The sequence below is a fragment of the Chionomys nivalis genome, chromosome X (assembly GCF_950005125.1).
Source record: "Chionomys nivalis chromosome X, mChiNiv1.1, whole genome shotgun sequence".
Lineage (NCBI taxonomy): Eukaryota > Metazoa > Chordata > Mammalia > Rodentia > Cricetidae > Chionomys > Chionomys nivalis.
Window position 1 is genome coordinate 82,805,762 of NC_080112.1, and position 22,593 is coordinate 82,828,354.

At 36.2% G+C, this 22,593-nt stretch overlaps 1 protein-coding gene across 1 annotated transcript in view; it reads left to right on the plus strand.

Annotated features, from left to right (window-relative positions):
* Positions 1 to 22,593, plus strand: part of Dach2 (dachshund family transcription factor 2) — a 525,789-nt gene that overhangs the window by 332,994 nt on the left and 170,202 nt on the right. The window contains exon 4 of the mRNA XM_057760701.1: positions 10,312 to 10,443. Coding sequence (XP_057616684.1) covers positions 10,312 to 10,443 — 132 coding nt within the window. The remainder of the gene's footprint in view (positions 1 to 10,311; positions 10,444 to 22,593) is intronic.

Here is a 22,593-nt window from a genome sequence, read left to right on the forward strand (position 1 = left end):
ATGCTTTTAGATTACTTGGTTTTTTTTTTTTTACATTTTTTAAAGTTTGTGTTTCTGTAATGGTTTATACTTTTTGATACTTACAGGTTTCCATTTACTGTATTCTGATGTTTTAAGGTTCAAGTGGTGTGGGGTTTTTGTTTTGTTTTGTTTTTCTACACAGAGTTTGGAGCATCTCATAACAATAAACTTAAATAAAATATATTCCTAGAAGATTTATATCTTCATCATTTATTAAAAGAGAATTTCATAGGTGTTTTAGTACACCATAGTTTACTCAAAGCAACCTTGTTTGCAAATAACACACAAGTCATCACACAGAACTTGAAAAGTAGATTGAAATCATGTGATGATCTAAACTGTTTTTCTTTTGACAGATACATTATTAATTAGAATACCTTGACTGTTAATATAATTAAATATTGTTTTCAAATATAAAACATATTTCTAGGAACTGATTCACCATTTCATTTAATTAAGTGTAAATCTGAAGATTTCATTATTCATGGATCGACTTCAGATAATTTACTTGTTCATAGATTAGGTGTGAAAGCTTGTAAACTAATCTTAACTGATGGTCAAAGTATAACTGATTAGGAAGTTTATATTTCCTTGGTTCTTTTCAAATCACTATGATTTTTTTATTTTTCTCTCATACATTATATGCTGACCATACTTTCCTCCTTTGTTCACTCTCCACCCCTCCCCGAGATCTAGTTCTCCATTTCCCTTTTACAAACAAACAAACAAATAAAAAAATTAAAACAGTAGTCAATCCTCTTAGGGATATCAACCAAATATGGCATAACAAATTAAAATAAAGCTAGCACAAACCCTCATATTGAGGCAGGAAGAGACAAGAGTAGGAGTAAAAGTGTTCTAAGCACAAGCAAAAGGATAAAAGTTAGCCCTCCTCCACTCCAACTCTTAGGAGTCCCACATGAGCATCAAGCTACACAGCCATAATGTATATGCAGCAAACCTATCTCAGACCCATACAGGGTCCCCGATTGTCACTTCAGTCCCTGTGAGCCCTGCGAGGGGCCCTGCTTAGTTGAATTTGTGAGCCATGCTCTCCTGTTGTACTCCTGGTGTTCTCCACCCCTCTGGCCCCTACAATCCTTCATCCCTCTCTTCTTTTGGGTTCCCCTGGCTCAGCCTAGTGTTTCTCTGTTGGTATCTGCATCTGATACCATCAGTTGCCTCTCTGATGATGATTATACTAGACACAGATATATGAGTATGATATCATTAAGAATCATTTCAAATGGCATCCTGTAGGGTAGGAAAATATTTTCATTAACTCCATATCTGGCAGAGTGCTAATATCCAAAATATATAAAGAATTCAAGAAACTAGACATCAAAAAACCAAACAATTCAATTTAAAATAAGGTTCCGACCCAGAGAAAAACATATATAGATCCTCCTGAAAATTGGAAGCAGACAAGATGGCCAGGCAAAAATTTGGTGCATAGGAGTGAGGGTGGGATGGAGGGAAGGAGAAAGGGAAAGAGAGAGGGGAGAAGGGGAGGGTTGGGGAGAGCTTGGGGGAGTGGAATGGTTGAGATGGAGGAAGGATGGATATGGGAGCAGGGAAGGAGATTTCTTAATTGAGGGAGCCATTTTAGCAAAAGGCTTGGATCCGGAGGGGTTCCTAGGAGTCCATGGGGATGACCCCAGCTAGGACCCTGGGCAGTGGAGGAGAGGGTGTCTGAACTGGCCTTGTCCAGTAGTCAGACTTATGACTATCTTGAATATCACTATAGAACCTTCATCCGACAGATGGAGATAGAGACAGAGACCCACTTCAGAGCACTGGACTGAGCTCCCAAGGTCCGGTTGAAAAGCGGAAGGAGGGAGACGGGGAATATGAGCAAGGAAGAGTCAGGACCTGGAGGGGTTGGTTCACCCATTGAGACAATGTGCCTGAGCTAATGGGAGCTCACCAAATCCAGCTGGACTGGGACTGAACGAGCATGGGATCAAACTGGACCCTCTGAATGTGGCTGACAATTGGGGCAGACTGAGCAACCAATAATAATGGCACTGGGATTTGTCTCTACTGCATGTACTGGCTTTTTGGGATCCTATTTTAATTGGATTCATACCTTCCTAAGCCTGGATGGAGCAGGGAGGGCCTTGGACTTCCCACAGGGCAGGGTACCTTGCCCTCTCTCAGGACTGGAGGGGGAGGGTGTATGGAGGAGCAGGAAGGAAATGGGAGGAGGGGAGGTAGTGAAATTTTGATTGGTATTATTTATAAAGTAATATAAAAAGAAATAAAAAATACTATGACAAAACTAAAGCCATGTGAAAGGAACATATAGAAACGATTTATATTACGGTGGTAGTTTGAATGTAATTGGCTCCCATTGGGAGTGACACTGTTAGGAGTTGTGGCTTTGTTGGAGTAGGTATATCCTTATTTTTGGAAGGGTGTCACTATGGAGATGGACTTTGAGGTCTCTTTTGTTTAAGCTTCGCTCAGTGTGACACTCCGTCAACTTCCTGTTGCCTGCAAGATATGGCTTGGCTACTCCTCCAGCACCGTGTCTTCCTGCTTGTTGTCATGTTCTCCACCATGATGGCGATGGCCTGAACATATGAAACAGTAATCAAGCTCTCTTAATTAAATGATTCCATTATACGAAAAAAAATGGAGTTCCAATTTGAACAGAGAATTCTCAACAGAGGAATCTCAAATGGCCAAAATACACTTAAAGAAATGTTCATCATGATTAACCATCAGAGAAATATGAATCAAAATGACTCTGAGATTCCATCATATACCAGTCAAAATGGCCAAGTTCAATAACACAAATGGCATCTCATGCTGGAGAGGATGTGGAGGAAGAGGAACATACCTTCATTGCTGGTGTGAATACAAACTTGTGCAGTCACTATGGAAATCAATATGGTAGTTCCTCAGAAATTTAAAACTCTCAATATCTAACTAACTATACCACTCTTAGGCATATACTCTAAAGATCATTCATCCTACCACAAGGACATTTACACCAATATGTTCAGAGAAGCTTTATTTATAATATCCAGAAACTGCAAATAGTCTAAATGTCCCTCAACTGAAAAATGGATAAAGAAAACGTGGTAAATTTCACAATAGAGTATTACGCAGCTGTAAAAAACATTGACATCAATGAAATTTGCAGGCAAATGGATGGAACTAGAAAAAAATCATCTTAACCCATATCCAGAAAGAAAAAAACATGGTACTAACTTATATGTGGATATTAGCCATTAAAGGCTAATTTTACAATTCACAGACTTAGAGAGGCTGAGCAACATGCAGGGCTCTGGGAGGGTAGGGAGTAGATCTCGCTGGGAAGGAGAAATAGAATAGATTTTGTGAGTGAACTGTGGGCTGGTTGGGATGGGAACAGGAGGAATCAACTGTGTAATGGAGAAAGAGATTACTGGGAAAGACAGTTAGAACTGGGGGACATTTGGGGAACGATAGTGCAGTGGAAACTTCCTGAAATTTATGAGTAACCCTAGAGAAATCTCCCAGTAATAGAGGATACAGAGTCTGAACTTGTTATCTTGTTTAACCAGCAAGGCTCACAACAGTGGGACTGGGACATCAGCACAACCACAAAAACTTCAACCTATAATTTCTCCTGCTTGTAAGATGTGCTGATGTGATGGTGGCACAGAACTTGTGGGAGTGGTCAACCAATGACTAGTCCAACTTTAGCCCCATTCCATAAGAGGGAGCCCATGCCTGACACTGGCTGGTTGGCCAGGAACAAGAAGGTGGACAGCCCAGAGACACAGGAATAGAACCAACCATGACTGTCAAAAAAAGGGAAAAAACAGAAAAAAGAAGAAAACACTTTTGTGCACTCATATATATGGTTTTGTTGTTTTGTTTATTTTGTGTTTTCTTCATGTTTTACCTTTCTAAATTTTTCATTTTTTAAATATATTTTGATCATGTTCTTTCCTTATCCAACTCTTCCTAGATCACTCAAATCATGCTAACTAACCAGGTTTAAGATTTCTCTCTCCCAAAACAACAACAAAAACAAATGCATTTTTGTGTTTTTACATTTTACTACAAGTGACAAATACCCTACATTAAACTTGTAGTTCAATGACTATATATCTAGTATATTTGTAAATCGAATATTCTTTTTCTAGTGAAAATATTTCAAGGAAATTTTTATTTAGGTAAGCACTTGGATAAAAATAATCAAAGAAACCACATGCATACAGTAGAAAGAAAATGTCAAGGGGATATTTGTTTTAAAAAGTCATCCTGAGAAAATCCAGTCTAATGTATTCTTTATGAATATGAATAAATTAAAGCAGAGAAAATTATATGATACACTTATTCCCATTGTCTGTTCAGTGACTCTGATGACACAAATCAATTGTAGAATTTTCTGAGTTGAAATAAGGATCATGAATACAGTATCAGTACTGGAAGCATTAATTGAAAAAGCAGGAGATTGGAATACTTCCTGGACGAATGACAGGTTACTAACTTAAGTCTCCACTTCAAACTTTCTCTCAAGGTTTCAGAGATTTTTATTTATAAAATTGGAGGATTAATAGACCATTTTAGGGTGTCTATTGGACTTCTCATGAAGAATATTCCCAGGCATTTTAAGCCTAAATTATGATCACATATAGTTCAGGGGAATATAGACTTTATCACATTCGGATGTTGAATTTTAGTTAAGAATAAAGTGTGAAAAATATAAAATATGGCAGTGAAACCCACTTCAATAACTTTGCAAAATTGGATGTCCACAAGCAGAAATGAGAAAATGAGCTGTTCGCTAAATGAATTGAAAACTTAAAACATATAATGTGATACTACACAGCTTCTAGAAGAAAGCACAGGAAAAATCTTTTTGACATTTGCCTTGATAATGATTTTTTGAAAATGACAACAGAAACACAGGAAACAAAAGCAAAATGGAAAAGTGTGACTACATCATAACTGAAAAGCTTCTGACCAACAAAGAAAACAGTCAAAACAAAAAGAGGACAACTGATGAAGTGGAAGAAAATATTTTCAGACCTATTATCCAAGAAAAAAGTTAATATCCAAATGATATAAATGTGTGCAGAAGTTTTAAAGCTCAATTACACTGAGAAAAACACAATCAACATCATATATATATTAGTTGATACGTGTATGAAATTCAAAATCAGTATCACAAATATCTTATTTTTTAAATTTCACTACTTGTCATATCCAAAACATACAACTTATGTTTTTATAAAAATATGAACACATAAAGACATTTTTCTGTATCAGTAGTATATATTTTGGAATATTTCTCAACTTAAAATATGATTTTGTTATATTATTACTTGTTATATTATTATGACAGTGGATAAATATCAAGGTTGTTATTCTAAGGTAAAAAATCTAGACACAGGAAAATATTACATGGTATATATTCCATGATGGATATAAAATTTCTTACAGTTCTAGTAGCAGAGTAAAATTGCATATAGGGTCATCAGTGCAAGATAAAGGGACACAGTCAAAGGAACAAAATTGTTTGAAAAATACATAATTTGCATATTTAAGCTTTTCTTGAAAGAACAGATTTTTTTCATTTTGTATATTGAAGATATTTTTCATCCAACATATTCTGATCATAATTTCCCCTTACTCATTCTCCGCATTTATTTACCTCCAAACCTTCTTTATATCTCTTTAGAAAGCAAACAGTCAAAAAAAATAGTCTTGGAGAGAGCAGGGACAGAAGGAACATACCTAAACATAATAATGGCAATATACAGCAAGCCAACAGCCAATATCAAACTAAATAGATAGAAACTCCCAGCAATCCCACTGAAATCAGGAAAAAGACAAGGTTGTCCACTTTCTCCATATATATTCAATATAGTTTTTGAGATCCTAGTTATTTTAGTAACAACATCCCAAGGACTTTCCTGAACTTTTATAAAATAATTTTTATGTTCAGAATGAAAAAAAAATCAATAAATGTTTGTAATTACAGAAGATAAAGATATAGACTATTGTACGTGGCACATATTATCATTGTGTCAGTAATTGGAGTGACTAGTCTTTCTTTTCTGTCTGCTGTTCCTGAAACTTGGGGATAGGGTGTGATATATGCATCTATCTATCTATCTATCTATCTATCTATCTATCTATCTATCTATCTATCTATCTATCTATCTATCTATCTCTCCATATATATATATATGCCATTTATAACTGAGAACTTAACAAAAATTATTCTTTTCACTTTAACTGTAATTTTCAATATTCTCTGTTATCCACTACATAAATAAGCCTTTTTGATGAGGAATGAGAGCCAAGGTAATATATAGTTGTAGTGATATGTATTTAGAAACACTTTGGACATATATGCATTTAGCAAAATCAGAATAATAGATTTTCCTCTAAGATGTATGATCTTCCTTACCAGGGCTTCCTGGTTAGTTTTACATCAACAGAAAGCAGTTTCCTCTTGTGAGGAGTGTCATAAATTCACTCAGAATTCATTATTTTACCCTCATCGTAGTCATGTCACTTTTGTGGCCATTGTCTTGCCAGGCTTGTCGATATTGTAGTCCCCAGGGTTCACAACTGGGCAAGACTATTGATTACTGTTTTCCCTCAGCAGAATATAATGCAACTTCTGGAACTATGTAAGCTTGCCAAAAGTCATAGCTTCTAGATCAGAAAGAGCTTGATTTACCTTCCTAGGTCTCAAATGTGTAATGCCTTCAGCAGTAGGATCTTGCTATAAATTCTGTTGAGCAACCAAGAACAATGACACCAACCACTACTTTTAGGATGTCTCTAAGACTTCAAGGCTAGCAGTCTTGAGACATAACACATTCCTAGCACCTGGCTTTTTTACTAGAAGATACAGAAAGATTGTATGTACCAGAAGTCCATGTGTCATCAGGCAAAGCAATATTTTTTTGATATATATGTCACAGAACTGACTTCCTGGCCTCTGGAATCATTCTACGTTCTCTTGCACTGTGTTCGTGAGCATTAGGTACAGATGTTTTATTGTAGATGTATTTACTGAGTCTGGGGAATGGGTATGAGATGAGTTGGTCTATTGACCAGTTGTGCTTTTCTGTAAAGGTCTCTATCTTCTTCATATAAAGGTATGCTTGATGAAGGATTAGAGCTATACTTATTTATGAGTATAATGATAAAGTGCAGTTACAAATTATTGTTGAGTAAAGTGGTAGAAGGATCTCTTCTAATATCCAAGATCTCACTAGTCCTGGATACTTTGGTGTATTCCAGTACCAGTTAAAATTTCCAATGCATTGAACAGGCTTTAAGCCGAATTAGATAGATTGCTCATGTATGACAACCATTATGGTTTTAGAAATATATTGCCAAGTAGGACAATGTTGTGGTTAATAGGCCCTACAACTGGATAGGACTCCCTTGGTAGCAATATGGTCAGTGTCTTCTGGTATTATTTTTATTATCAAAGCTAAATCTCAAAATCAAAAAAAGTAGTCAAAGACAGTCCCTGCTCCCACTGTTAGGAGTCTCACAAGAAGACCAAGAAATACATCTGTCACAGGTATTCATAGGGCCTAGGTAGGTAGGCTTTGAGGTTTTTGGTTCAATCTCTGTGAGCCCAGGCTAGTTGATACTATGTGTTTTCTTATAATATTATTGACCCCTCAGTCTCCTACCATCCATCCTATCTCTCTTCAGCAGGATTACCTAAACTTGGCCTAATGTTTTGCTGTGAGTCTCTGTATCTGTTTCCATCAGTTGCTGAAGTCTCTCTGATGACAACTGGTTTAGGAACCAATGCAGGTTTACAGCAGAATATCATTAGTTGCCATCACCTTGACTTTTTTTCTCTCCAGTCAACTTTGGTTCTCTCCTAGGTCTCTGGGTCATCCAAACTCTGGGTCTTGGTCCTCTAGGCAGTCTAAGAAATCTCAGCATAGATCTGATAGTGGAATAGTCATTGGTTGGTCACTCTCACATCTATGTACCACCCTTATCCCAGCACATCCCAGAGGCAAGACAGACTGTATGTTGAATGTTATATGGTTGGGCTAGTGTCCCAGTCTCTTCACAGGAAGTCTTGCCTGCTCACAGATGTCCCCTTAAGGCTTGTATTCCTATTGCTTGGAGTCATCACTGGGGTCATCCTTGTAAATTCCTGGGAGTTTCCCTTGTTCCAGGTTTCTACCTTTCCCCTGAAATCCCCCCCCACACTTTCCAGTAGTCTCTTTTAATACTTGGTAAGCTTAATGATTTATCAATAATAATGGAGGAGAAAAAGATGGAGGGGGGAAGAAGGGAGTTTGGGGGTTAGTGAAAAGAGGAGGGAGGGGAAAACAAAGTTGGGATATAAATGAATAAATTAATTAAAGGAAGGGTGGGAGGAAGAAAGAGTGGAAAGAAGGAAGGAAGGAAGGAAGGAAGGAAGGAAGGAAGGAAGGAAGGAAGGAAGGAAGGAAGAAAGGAAGGAAGGAAAAGCAAAAGGGAGCTTTCAGTTTGGAAGTAAGTAGAATTTCAACATTTTATGAAGAGTGAGTTTGTAGCTACCACAAACCCAAGAACTTCTGTTTTACAAGAGTAAAATGAATCTCAAAGTTGCTTGAGCTTGCATTTCCCTAATTGCTAAAGATGATGAACATATTCTGAGAAATTTCTTAGCCATTTTTATATTTTCTTTTGTGAACTTTCTCTTCAGATCAATAGTCCACTTACTATATATAATTTTACATATACATATATGAAACCCCATAACAGAGGTGATCTGAGAATCCATGTCTAAAACAACAATGTTTGTCAAAGAAATATGTCTGTGTAGTTAACTGTAATTATAGCGCTTTCACCTTTAAAATGATCTTTCTTTCATTACTCTCTTTTCTAGTTATCTGATATATGTTGAAATTCTTATATCTAAGTAAAATTTATTATTCTCAAATTAACTTTGTTACTACTTCATCTGAATTTTGTCTTCAAGGCTACACTGGGGGAAATCTATGTAAAGGTGTTCTCTTTTCTTATATGTACCCTGTTATAAACAACTTGTTGAAAAAAACTAAGTTGAGACTTGAGGACTCCACCTTTTCTAGAGACTCAACAAGATTTCATGATTTATGAGTATAATGTTATTGTAATGAAGATCATAAGCTAAGCACGAGCATAGGAGATATAGGTTATGTCTCTAAACTTTGAGTCAAATGAAAGAAGCTCTAAAATGGGAACCAGCAATACATGAGTGAATGTGGCAAAAGGAACTTACCCTTAATGGTTTTCATTCATTTACATTAGAGCTGTTTTAGAACTTTAATATCTGTACATTCCACTAATAAATGTGGTCCTCTGTCACCTATATTTACGTATGTAACTGAACTATAAAGGTTTATTCTTTTCTTTTTGTTAAATGAAGAAATTGAACATGATATCCCCTCTGTGTGCTGTGATTACCATTAATGAAGAAACTGCTTTGGACCTATAGCAAGGCAGAACTTTGGTAGGCATGGAAAGCTAAGCTGAATGCTGGGAGAAAGACGGGCAGAGTCAGAGAGAAGTCGTGGAGCCACCACCAGAGTCAGACATGACAAAACTTTGTCGGTAAGCCACAGCCACGTGGTGATACACAGATTAATGGAGATGGGTTAATATGTAAGAGTTAGTCATTAAAAATCTAGAGCTAGTAGACCAAACAGTTTCTTTGTGATTGTTTCAGGTCTAAGCTAGCTGGGCAGCCGGGAACCAAAAAGTGGCCTTATCCAACAGATATCTTCTCAATTCCATTCTAGCACTACTATGACATGATTGATTCTTCACCAGGTTAATAGTACATTTAGAGTCTGCTCCCTGATATTTCTTTGCACAGCATACAGATGGTATTTGATTAGAAAGGCACATAAATATTGAAACTTTTCATTGTGTCAACAAATTAAAAATATGTGAAGAGTCTTGTTCATAAATATTCTTAATTTCATTTTTGCACACACATATATTAAGTCTTGGATTGCTTTCCCTTCTTGTAGTTAATAATTATTTACTTAAAATCAAGTAAACAATTGCAATATTTGACCTATTTAGTTATTTTTTAAATTACAAATCAGACCTATATTTTATTCTCTTTAAATTATATTTTCATGCTTTTTGTTATAAGTCATTATGAGTTGAAAATGCATTTTTGAATATTCATTTTTTATTGCTTACTTGTGATTTACTTTTGTGCTTGCATCATGCAGCATATTCTTGTTAAATAACTATGCACATATTTTTCTGTCATTAAGAAATAATTCCGATTTTTAAATTGATGGTTCTTTTTAGGTATAACAGCTGCAGCAATGGCTGAGGCAATGAAGCTCCAGAAGATGAAGCTTATGGCAATGAATACTCTTCAGGGAAATGGAAGCCAAAATGGGACTGAGTCAGAGCCAGATGACCTTAATTCTAACACAGGTGAGATCTTTCAGCAGTTACCAAAAGGCAACACTTACTGTTTTATTATAGAATCTAACAGAGGAGAAACAGTGAACCAAGAATATTATCTGTGCTTTGATTATAAATAGTTTGGAAAGAACCTTTAGCTTAAGTGTAATGTGTATACTCAAGCTAGAAAACTATTGCAGATTATAACCTCAGAATCACATTTCATAAACATTTAGAAATTTCTGTTTTTGTTTGTGAGACAAGCTTTCCCTACACAGCCCAGGTTGACCTTAAATCCACTCCATTCTTCTCCTTTATTCATCCTGCCTGCCATCTTTCTACTGTTTTTCTGTGATGCTATTTAGTTCTAATTCTTTTTTTTGGGGGGGAGGGGGTTTCGAGACAGGGTTTCTCTGTGGCTTTGGAGCCTGTCCTGGAACTAGCTCTGTAGACCAGGCTGGTCTCGAACTCCACCTGCCTCTGCCTCCCGAGTGCTGGGATTAAAGGTATGCGCCACCATCGCCCGGCTTTAGTTCTAATTCTTTTTTTTTTTTTTAAGCAAGCATTGTTTATTTATTTATTTATTTATTGACTTTTTTATTATTAATTAATTAATTTATTTAATTATTAAAGATTTCTGCCTCTTCCCCGCCACCACCTCCCATTCCCCCCTCCCCCAATCAAGTCTTCCTCCCTCCTCAGCCCAAAGAGCAAGCAGGTTTCCCTGCCCTGTGGGAGGTCCAAGGACCACCCACCTCCATCCAGGTCTATTATGGTGAGCATCCAAACTACCTGGGCTCCCACAAAGCCATTATGTGCAATAGGATCAAGAACCCATTGCCATTGTTCTTCAGTTCTCAGTAGTCCTCATTGTCCGTTATGTTCAGCGAGACCGGTTTTGTCCCATGCTTTTTCAGACCACGGCCAGCTGGCCTTGGTGAGTTCCCGATAGAACATCCCCATTGCCTCAGTGTGTGGGTGCACCCCTCGCGTTCCTGAGTTCCTTGCTCGTGCTCTCTCTCCTTCTGCTCCTCCTTTGGATCGTGAGACTTCAGTCCAGTGCTCCAATGTTGGTCTCTGTCTCTGTCTTCTTTCATTGCCTGATGAAGGTTAATATTCAGGAGGATGCTTATATGTTTTTCTTTGGGTTCACCTTCTTATTTAGCTTCTCTAGAATCACGAATTATAGTCTCAATGCCCTTTATTTATGGCTAGAAACCAAATATGAGTGAGTACATCCCATGTTCCTCTTTTTGGGTCTGGCTTAACTCACTCAGGATAGTGTTTTCTATTTCCGTCCATTTGTATGCAAAATTCAAGAAGTCATTGTTTTTTACTGCTGAGTAGTACTCTAATATGTATATATTCCATACTTTCTTCATCCATTCTTCCATTGAAGGGCATCTAGGTTGTTTCCAGGTTCTGGCTATTACAAACAATGCTGCTATGTACATAGTTGAGCATATACTTTTGTTGTATGTTAGGGCATCTCTTGGGTATATTCCCAATAGTGGTATTGCTGGGTCGAGAGGTAGGTTGAACCCGACTTTCCTGAGAAACCGCCGCACTGCTTTCCAAAGTGGTTGCACAAGTTTGCATTCCCACCAGCAATGGATGAGTGTACCCCTTTCTCCACAACCTCTCCAGCAGAGGCTATCATTGGTGTTTTTGATTTTAGCCATTCTGAGAGGTGTAAGATGGTATCTTAATGTTGTCTTGATTTGCATTTCCCTGATTGCTAAGGAAGTTGAGCATGATCTTAAGTGTCTTTTGGCCATTTGAAAGAAAGATATTCCTTTGAATATTCAAGATGCATACAGAACACCAAACAGACTGGATCAAAAAAAAAAAGTCCCCTCACCATATAATAATCAAAACACAAAATATACAGATTAAAGAAAGAATATTAAGAGCTGCAAAGGAAAAAGGCCAAGTAACTTATAAAGGTAAACCGATCAGACTTACACCTGACTTCTCTATGGAAACCATGAAAGCCAGAAGGTCCTGGATAGAGGTACTACAGAAACTAAGAGACCATGGATGCAAACCCAAACTACTATACCCAGCCAAGCTATCGTTCACTATCAATGGAGAAAACAAGACATTCCAGGATAAGAACAAATTTAAACAATACGTTGCTACAAATCCAGCCCTACAGAAAGTAATAGAAGGAAAATCACAACCCAAGGAATCCAATATTGCCAACACTGCCTACAATAACCCAGGCATCTAGCGACCCTTCAACAGCACAACTCAAAGAAGGGAGACACACAAACTCTTCTACCAAAAGCAATAAGAATAACCGGAGTTAACAACCACTGGTCATTAATATCACTTAATATTAATGGTCTCAATTCACCAATAAAAAGGCACAGGCTAAGAGATTGGATACGAAAACAGGATCCAACAGTCTGCTGTTTGCAAGAAACTCATCTCAACCACAAAGACAGGCATCTACTCAGAGTAAAGGGTTGGGAAAAGGTTTTTCAAGCAAATGGTCCTAAGAAAATAGCAGGTGTGGCCATACTAATTTCTAACAAAACTGACTTCAAACTAAAATCAATCAGAAGAGATCGAGAGGGACACTTTATACTCATAACAGGAACAATTCAGCAGGATGAAGTCTCAATCCTGAATATCTATGCCCCTAATATAAAAGCACCCACTTATGTAAAAGAAATATTGCTAAAACTCAAGGCAGACATCAAATCACACACACTAGTAGTAGGAGACTTCAACACACCTCTCTCACCCATGGACAGGTCAATCAGACAGAAAACTAATAGAGAATTAAGAGAATTGTTGGAGGTAATGAATCAAATGGACTTAACAGACATCTATAGAACACTCCACCCAAATAGGAAAGAATACACCTTCTTCTCTGCAGCTCATGGAACCTTCTCGAAAATTGACCACATACTTTGAAACAAAGTTCTAATTCTTGTATTAGTTGTTGCACTCCCTGTCTTAAAATCTGTGCCCTATTCCTGATGCAAACCGCACTTCTTGCTCTTTCATTCTAAAAACTAAAGGCACAGTCCATACTCCAGGTTTCTTGAACCAGTCTTTTCAAGAATTGTAAAACTACTTGCTTAGCTGAATGGTGGTTCTGATGAACTCAAAGAATTTTTGACCATGCCAAGTTGAAAAGAAGCACAGCAGAGAGCTGGAAAAGAAGGAAAGACAGGAGAGAGAGAGAGAGAGAGAGAGAGAGAGAGAGAGAGAGAGAGAGAGATATGCTTGTATAGTCACATGTCTTCTCATCTCATAATGTTTGTTTTTTTATCATTTATCCTATGATAACTGTATCTTAGCCATTTTCATATGATAGTACTCTGACAGCTTCAAAGTATATGATGGTAACTATCAGCATATGTTGATAAATAGATGAAAAAATTAATGACTAAGATTTAGTTTAGAGAAAAATAACAATTGAGGCAACCAATGTTGGTTCCAGGAACTATGGCTCCAAAGCTAACTCTACAATTAAACTCAAAATAATGAAGCAGGTATAAACAGATGTTATGATTTAATTTTCAACAGAAATGGAAAATTGTCTCAAGGTGGGAAAGTATGTAAAATGAGTCTGAGTTTTCTCTCATAAACTTTCAATTTCTTGGTGAATTATGGACTTCTTTCAGCAAGTGGTATTTTCCTTCTATTTAACATTGTTGCAGTTTAACAGGAAATAATTTGGAAATTCATATTTTATTCATTCAGATTATCTAGAATGCTGGGTCTTACAATTCTTATCAAAATACAGTGGGAAAGTTGTTCTAATATTTAAAAATAAAGAAACAGGAGTATAGAAAGGTTTATTTTCACAAATCATGATACTATTGAATATCTGCCTTAAAGTTTGCTCTTATATTTGACTTCAAAGAGTTCATCTTTTTAGGATTCTGTTTTCTCATCAACACCGTGTTATAAAAAGACTTTGTCTTGATCTTGTCATTAGACTAAATTATATTAAAATGAGGACATAAAGAACGAGCTATGAGCTTCTGTGTTTCAGGGCCTAAAAGTTCATGCTGAAATTCAGACATAAACTATCTTAAATGTGATCAGTTTAAGAAAAAATACTTTTGAAATTTAATGTTGTTATAAAGGAAGAATTTGAAACAATAAATATCAAGTAATAAGTTTTTATAACCTGCATAACTAAAATGCTTGATAAACTACAAATTAATAAATTACAGTTTTAAAAGTTTACATTACAAATATAAATTTATTTTAAGAATTTTATGTGACATATTGTTCTATTCTGAGTGACCAATATGTTTTTTATGTCTTTAGGTTTGCTATCTCAGGATTTGAAATGAGATCAAAGACTAGGCCAGATTTCTCATTTTTCTACTTTAGTTTCTTTTAGTGCCTTCCAAGAAGAAAAATAAGTACATGGTCTTGACAAGGGAGATCAGACTCAGCAAAATTTATGGCTTAATTACTAGTTATGGTCATGATCTTCCGGAATGTTCATAGTTTAAATAGAACTGGGAATGGAATATATAAGCCAAAGGAAAGTTTGGTCTTAGATAATAATTTAGCTTTTATTTACATGGTAGGTACTGGATACTATCAGACAAACAAAATATACTTAGTTCAATAATAATATTCATTATGTGGGTTATAAATTATCAGTGAGGAATATACACTAAATTCTCTTTTACATGAGAGCATAAAGTCAGAATTAGTAATAAAAAAATTAAGCTAATAGTCATTTGGTGTTTTGATACATAGATTTCTAATGACTTGAACTACCTAACAAATAACAGGCTTTTCATAAAGAAGTATCACTAAGTATACTTTTTATTTAATTAATTCTTTGAGACTATATTTTTCATATTGACTTAACAATGCATGATATTTTAGCAATGAAAGGTCAATGTTTTTGTCTCTAAAAAGAGAAATTAAAAAACCCTGAATTTCATTATGGTTTAAAATAGAAGGTATAGAAAAGGCAAATCAGTATACAAGAGACTCTAATCTGAAGTATATGGCAGTAAGGAAGCAGGAAAATAAAGTTCTATGAAAAATATAGAAAGAAGAAGAAATTTATTTGATTAATACACCCATAGAAAGATTCCAGTGAAGATGTAACATTTAAATTGGTGTTTCAAATTTGTTAGGGTAAATGCACTATCTCCATGAGTAGTTGTTTACAAAAATACTGGTTCCCAGAGCCTTCAGGTCATGTTCATATGTTGGGTGAGAGTTGTACTTAAAAGATGGACAAAATACCATATTTTAACTATAAAATTATTTTCATTTTTGTTTTTTAAGGATGCCAAATAACAGCTTTTGATCGTATTCACCTCTCTGACCCAACTCTTTCCTGTGCTAGTCCTCTTTTCCTACCCACCTAGGTTTGTGTCTTATATATATATATATATATTTTTGACTCAGTAAGACCAATTTGTGATGCCCACATATTCTTGGATATGTCTTCTTTCATTGAATTGTGGTCCAATTACCAGAGATTGATTCTCCCTTTCCAATCAACTACCAATTGCCAATAGCTTCATTGTTGGGAGGTGGGACTGTATGCTAAATTTCCCCCTCTGTGCTGTGATTTCGTGTATTCAGCTTGTAAAGGTTTTCTGCATGCTATTGCAACCACTGTGAGTTCATTTGTGCAGATGTCCTGCTATGTCTAGATGTTTTCTTGTAGTCATCCACTGTCTCTGGCTCTCATTTTCCCCCCTGTATTGTGTACTGATCTCTAGCCTTGTGAGGAGTGGTGAGGTATACATGTTACTTTAGGCGTGAGGTTTCTCTAGTATCTTAATCTCTCAATTTGACCAACTATGTGTCTCTGTGTTTATCACTGTCTTAGTTGCTTTTCTATTACTGTACAAAAACACCATGGCCAACACAACTAATAAAAATGAACCATTTAATCATGTTTATACTTACAGAGGGTTAGAGTTTATGTTAGCTGATTGAAGACATGACAGTAGGAACATTTGAGGACTCACATCTTATTTTACAAATAGCAGGCCAAGAGAGCAAACTGAGAATTGGGTGACTTATTTTAATTTCAAAACAAGCCCCCAGTGACATACCTCCTCCAACAATGCCACACCTCCTAATCCTTCTCAAATAGTTCCACCAAGTCTTGATAAAGTATTCTAATATATAAGTCTATGGGGACTGTACCTGTTCCAACAACCACACTCAGGATCTACTACAAATTAAAGCTCCTTGATTGGTGTTAAAATGCATTGGTCTATAAGTATTATAATAAATCATTGGAGTCTATATAAAATATTTTGTTCATTTATCAGAATAATAGTAGTTATTTCTTCCAGCCTATTACTTGCCTAGCTTTAAGTTATTAGACTAATAATGGTGCCAGTTATAGGTTTCGTCTTTTTGAGTGATAATTAAATCCACTGATTTTGCGATTGATAACTCTTATGATGTTAATGCTACTATTGCACCAGTAGGTGTGTCGTGCCAGGCCAGTAATTATTGTAACTCACAGGTTTCAGAACTAGGTATAATTGATGATTATTTTCTCCTTTAGTAGCTATATGATATCTTCCAGCATTATAAAAGAAAATGAAGCATCTAGGTTTGAACCAGCCTGTTTTCATCATGTTTTATGATTGTCTAATAGTCATTGCTCCCCTATGATAGAATAACTCCACTAACTTTTTATGTATATGTGTATATTTTTCTTTATCTTGATCTATATATTTGGAAGCCTTTAATGTCATAGATTTCCATATGTCTGTTTTGAAAGGTTTTTAATGTTATTTATTCCCCCCATATTCCCTCTTTTATCCTCCTCTATATTCCCCAGCACAGTTTAACTCTACTTGCCCTATTATTCCCTTATAATCCTAATTGTTATCATAAAGCCTTCATCTAGCAACTGATGGAAGCACATACAGAGAGCCATATCCAAGCACTGGGCTGAGCTCTGGGCATCCAATTGAAGAGAAGGAGAATGAACTATATGAGCAAGGGAGGTCAAAATCATGATGGAGAAACCCACAGAGACAGCTTTCTGAAGCTAGTGGGGTCTCAATGACTCTGGACTGATAACTGTGGAGCCTATATTGGACAGAACTAGGCCCTTTGCATGTGGGCAACAGTTGTGAAGCTTTGGTCTATTTGAGGGGTCCCTGATAGTAGAGCCAGGATCTATTCCTAGTGCTTTAGCTGGCTTTTTGAAGCCCATTCCATAGGGTAAGATGCCTTGGTAAACCTTGATGCAGAGGAGAGGAGCTTGGTCCTGCCTAAACTTAGTTTGCCAGGCTTTCTTGATTCCCTATAGGAAGCCTTGTCCTTTTGCAGGAGTAGATGGGGAATAGGAAGTGGGGAAGTAGGTGAGAAAGAGGGAGGAGGGGTGGGAGGGACATGTGGTTGCTATTTAAAATAAATATAAAGTTTAAAGAAGAAAATATCCCTTTTTCATACAATATCTACCAACTTCTCCAAGATCCTCCCACCTCCCCTCCCATCCAAATCCACATTGTAGGGGGAGAGGCCGCTTATTCTTCCCGGCCACCCAGCTAGCTTACACCCAAAATAATCACACAGAAACTATACTATTTAAAACACTGCCTTTGCCCATTAGCTCTAGATTCTTATTGACTAATTCGTACATCTTCATTTAACACATTTCTATTAATATTTTTATCACCATGAGGTCCTGGCCTACCAGCAAGGTTCCAGCATGTCTACCTCTGGTGGCAGACATGGCATCTCTCTTTCCACCTTCCTTCTCCCAGAATTCAGTTCTGTCTTCCCTGTCTACCTAAGTTCTGCCATATCAACAGATGAAGGCAGTTCCTTTCTTTATTAACAACGAAAAGCAACACACAGACAGAAGGACCTCCCACACCACCACATACTTTCTGTCTCTTTTTAGAAAACAGGCATTTGAATAATAATACTTAATTAAAATAAAATAAAAGCAAACAGAAAAAAATCTAAAGAAAAGGCACAAGAAACACATATAGAAACAGAAACTCACATGTTTGTACAAATAGGAAGACCATAGAAACACAATACTGGAAGCCATAATATATACTCAAATGTCCTGTAATGATTAAGAAAGCCATGACAAAACATTATGAAACAAACAACCTCTAACTATGCCATTGAGTCTGTTTTGTGTTGGTTATCTAGTGCTGTTCTTGGGGACTGTCTTTATGGATGGTTTGTATACTTGATGAGACTCCTTTGGAGATAACTAATTATTACATTTGTGAGTGGTTATCAGTTAGAGATAGCTTTCAGTTTATGAATGAAATTTGTTTCTACTCCTGCTATAATTTCAAGTTCATCCTGGTACTGACCCATGCTGGCCCTGTGTAGTGATAGGAACGGTGGGCTGCGTCCCGCCACCCGGCTAGCTTTACCCGAAATAATTACATGGAAACTGTATTCTTTTAGACACTGCCTGGCGCATTAATTATAGCCTCTTATTGGCTAATTTTTACATCTTTGATTAACCCATTTTTAATAATCTGTGTAGCACCAAGAGCTGGTGGCTTACCAGGGAAGATCTTAACCTGCATCTGTGTCCGGCGGGAGAATCATGGCAACTCACTGACTCGGCTTCTTCCTCCCAGCATTCTGTTCTGTTTACTCTACCCACCTAAGGGTTGGCCTATCAAATGGGCCTAGGCAGTTTCTTTATTAATTAACCAATGAAAGCAACAGATTAGAAAGAAATCATTCCCACATCAGCCCCTGAACATGCTACCATGGTCTCTGTGAGTTCATTCATGTTTCCATTATGCGGCATTTAGAGAACCTCTTTTGGGTATTCTCCTACCTTTCTGGCTCTTACAATCTTCATGCCTCCTTTTGTACACAGATCTCTGATGGGGGATATCTTATGGAGTCATTTCCTTTAGAGGTTAACTCATTCAGGGTCTCTCTATCCATATTGGCTATGGGTTTCTGTATTTATTCCAATTGACTGTAGGAGGAAGCTCCTATGATGGTAGCTGAGCAAGATACTGTTCTATGAACATATTAGAATGTTGTTAGAAGTCATTTATTGCTAGGTTCTCTTAGCAGAACTGTAGTACTTGGTTTTCCCTTCAGTCCTTGTTCTATCTAGTCTCGAGTTGTTTGCCAACTAAGAAGTGTCAGAGATAAGTTCTATATCATGAAGTGATTCTTATGTCTACGCATATATTGGTTGTTTATTCGCACAAGCAATGTACCACTGTTGTACTGGCATATCTTGCATGATGATGTAGATTGAACACTTTGTAGATTGGTGGATGTTCACATTTTTTTTGTTTTCTTGTTTTGTTTTTTGGTAGCATGTGTTGTACATTCCAGCACCATGAACACTCCTCTTTAGTGCTTAAGGCCCTTGGTAGAACCTGGATTGATATTTATATGTTCAATGAGTCCTGTAGGTAGTGTCTTCAGAAATAGGACCATGCTATCAGTTTGTTTAGAAGATCCAATAGTCTAGGAAACAATATGCATTATTTAGGTATTCCCATGAGGCCACTTTGGTCAACAACTGGATTAGATGTACCTCATTCCTGGTACTGGAAGTTTTATTTGGTGATAAGAGGTATCCAGTGGGTGCTATATCCCTTCTATTTTTCAATGATTTTATTTAGATCAGCTTTATATAAGTATATATTTTATAAAGCTTCTAGTGTATTAGGTTTCCATATGACACTCTAAATAACCCTAGGTTTTGCTGTCCTTTCCTGTATTCTGTCCCTCAATCTCCTCTTTCCACCCTTCCTTATTTATGTTCCTGTTGCAAGTCCCCTCCCCACCCTGTCCAAATTATTCATTCTATTTCCCCTTCCTAAGGTGATCCCACCTTCCCCACTAGTCCCTTACCTAAACTGTTTATTTTATACAGGTTGTAACTTACTTATATTTAAGAATTAACTTTCATCATCCACAAATAAGAAAATATAAACGATACTCGTCCTTTTGGGTTTGGGTTCCATAACACAGGGTGATTTTTTTCTTTACGTCCATCCGTTTACCTGTGAACAGCATTTTTTAAACAGCTGAGTAATATCCTATTGCATAAATTATCATGTTTTCATTATAGATTCACCTGTTGACATACATCTCGGTAGATTACAGGTTTCAACTATTATGAATAAAGGAACATTGAATATTCTTGAGCAAGTGTCTCTATGGTAGTTTGAAATATCCACTGGGTATATGCCCAAGAGTATTATAGTTGGATCTTGATGATCTATTCCATTTCACCTGAGGAACAACACTAATTTCCATAGTGGTGTACAGCTTTGCACTCCTACTAGCAATAAATGAGTCTTCTCCTTACCCCATGTCTTAGTCACCATGAGCTGGCACTTGTTTAATTGATATTATCTATTCTGGCAGGAGAAAAATGAAATCTCAAAGTTTTTACTTGTACTTCCCTGATGACTAAAGATGAGTGCTTCTGAAATGTTCGTGTTTTTTCTCTTCTGAGATTTCTCTGTTTAGACCTGCATCCCCTAAAAAGGGGATTGGATTCTTTGTTTTCTTGATATTCAATTACTTGATTTCTTTTTATATTTTAGAAATTAGTCCTCTATCAGATGTATAGTTGGTAAAAAAAAAATCTTTTCTATTCTGTATCCTCTTACTTTGTCCAAATGATGGTGTCCTTTGATTTATAGAAACTGCTCAGTTTATTAATTGTTGATCTTAGTGCCTGTGCTCTTGGTGTTTTTTCTGTTCAAGAAGTTGTCTCCCACACCAATGTGTTTAGAGTATTCTCCACTTTCTCATCTCTCAGGCTCAGTATACTTAATTTTATTTTGAGGCCTTTGATCCACCATTTGGAGTTCATTTTTGTGGAGCTTGATAAGTATGAATCTATTTGCATGCTTTTATATTCAGCGATCCAGACTGAAAAGCATCCAGTGTTTATACTTTTGACTTTGTAACCTTCACATTTCATTGACCCTTGTCATTTAATTGCATAACTTCTGGACTATATTTAATTATAATAATTTTTTAACAAAATATGATTTGGAATATCATCTTTTCTACATTTAAACACAGAATAGTATATGGAAAATTAGTATATTCCTAGATAGTATGAGGTTACTCATTCTGAATTTGGTCATACACTCTGAATTTTTCTTTTCATACAAATCACCTTGGCAATATCAGAGTTCACATTTCATGACTTTAAGAAATTTCTAAATCTTTTGACTCATTCAAAAATGTAAAGAACAGAAACATTAAATATAGACAGTCTACAGTTAGTTGAAAGACTTTAATGACTGTGGGAAAAAGAATAATCACATTCTCATTCTAGAAGGTGTAACATACCTTCTTAGTTTAGTTAACACTTTTGAATAATTCTGTAAAGATAGAGGCAAGAAGGGGAGTTAAAATTGATAAAATTAGTCTTTAAAAGGAACAGCAACTATAATGCTTGATGGTTTTTAATATGTAGTATTTTATCTTGTGGAGACAAACAGGTAGTTTCATGGCGTTTAATAGATTCTGTAATAGCAGCACCATGACTCTGCATTAAGGTTTCAGCATAAATAACAATGTTTGTGTTTCATTGGTTTCAAATGAGAAATCCCATCTTTTATTGTTTTAGGAAATTAGTCTGTGTATTATTGCGCCTGGAGCTTTGCAATTAATCATTAAAGGTTGTGGCTGTGGAGTGTTTGTGGGAAAGAGATGCCTGAGTGATCATAATTATAGCTATCAAATAAGAAGTCTAGTTATACAGCAGTGGGTCTTTTTAATGACTATAAAAATCTTTCATCTATTTCTATTTACTAGTTATTTTTAACTCTCCTGCTTTTGGAGGGAAGGTCTGTACACCATGATTTCCTCTGGAGGATCTAAGATGAAGAGCACAGAAAACTTTATACTCTAAGTCCCCGCTTGTTCTGATTTTTGTACAGGTTTAAATTTCATGGAGCAGATGTTGAAGATTTTACATCTTATAAAATATAGGTTTTTAGGAGAAAAGTTGAATCATGTAAAAATGATTAGCTTGCAGTGTTTAACTAGAACATCCCATGAGTGTGTTCTTTCTTTATGTTTTTCAAACATTTTATTAGATATGGAAAAGAGGTTTCTAGAGAGTCACGTGAATTCTAGTTGTTTTTACTTGACCATGATTCCAAATGACTAATTATGGAAGAATTTTTTATGGAATTATTATCTTTTCCTCCTCTATAAACATTTCTT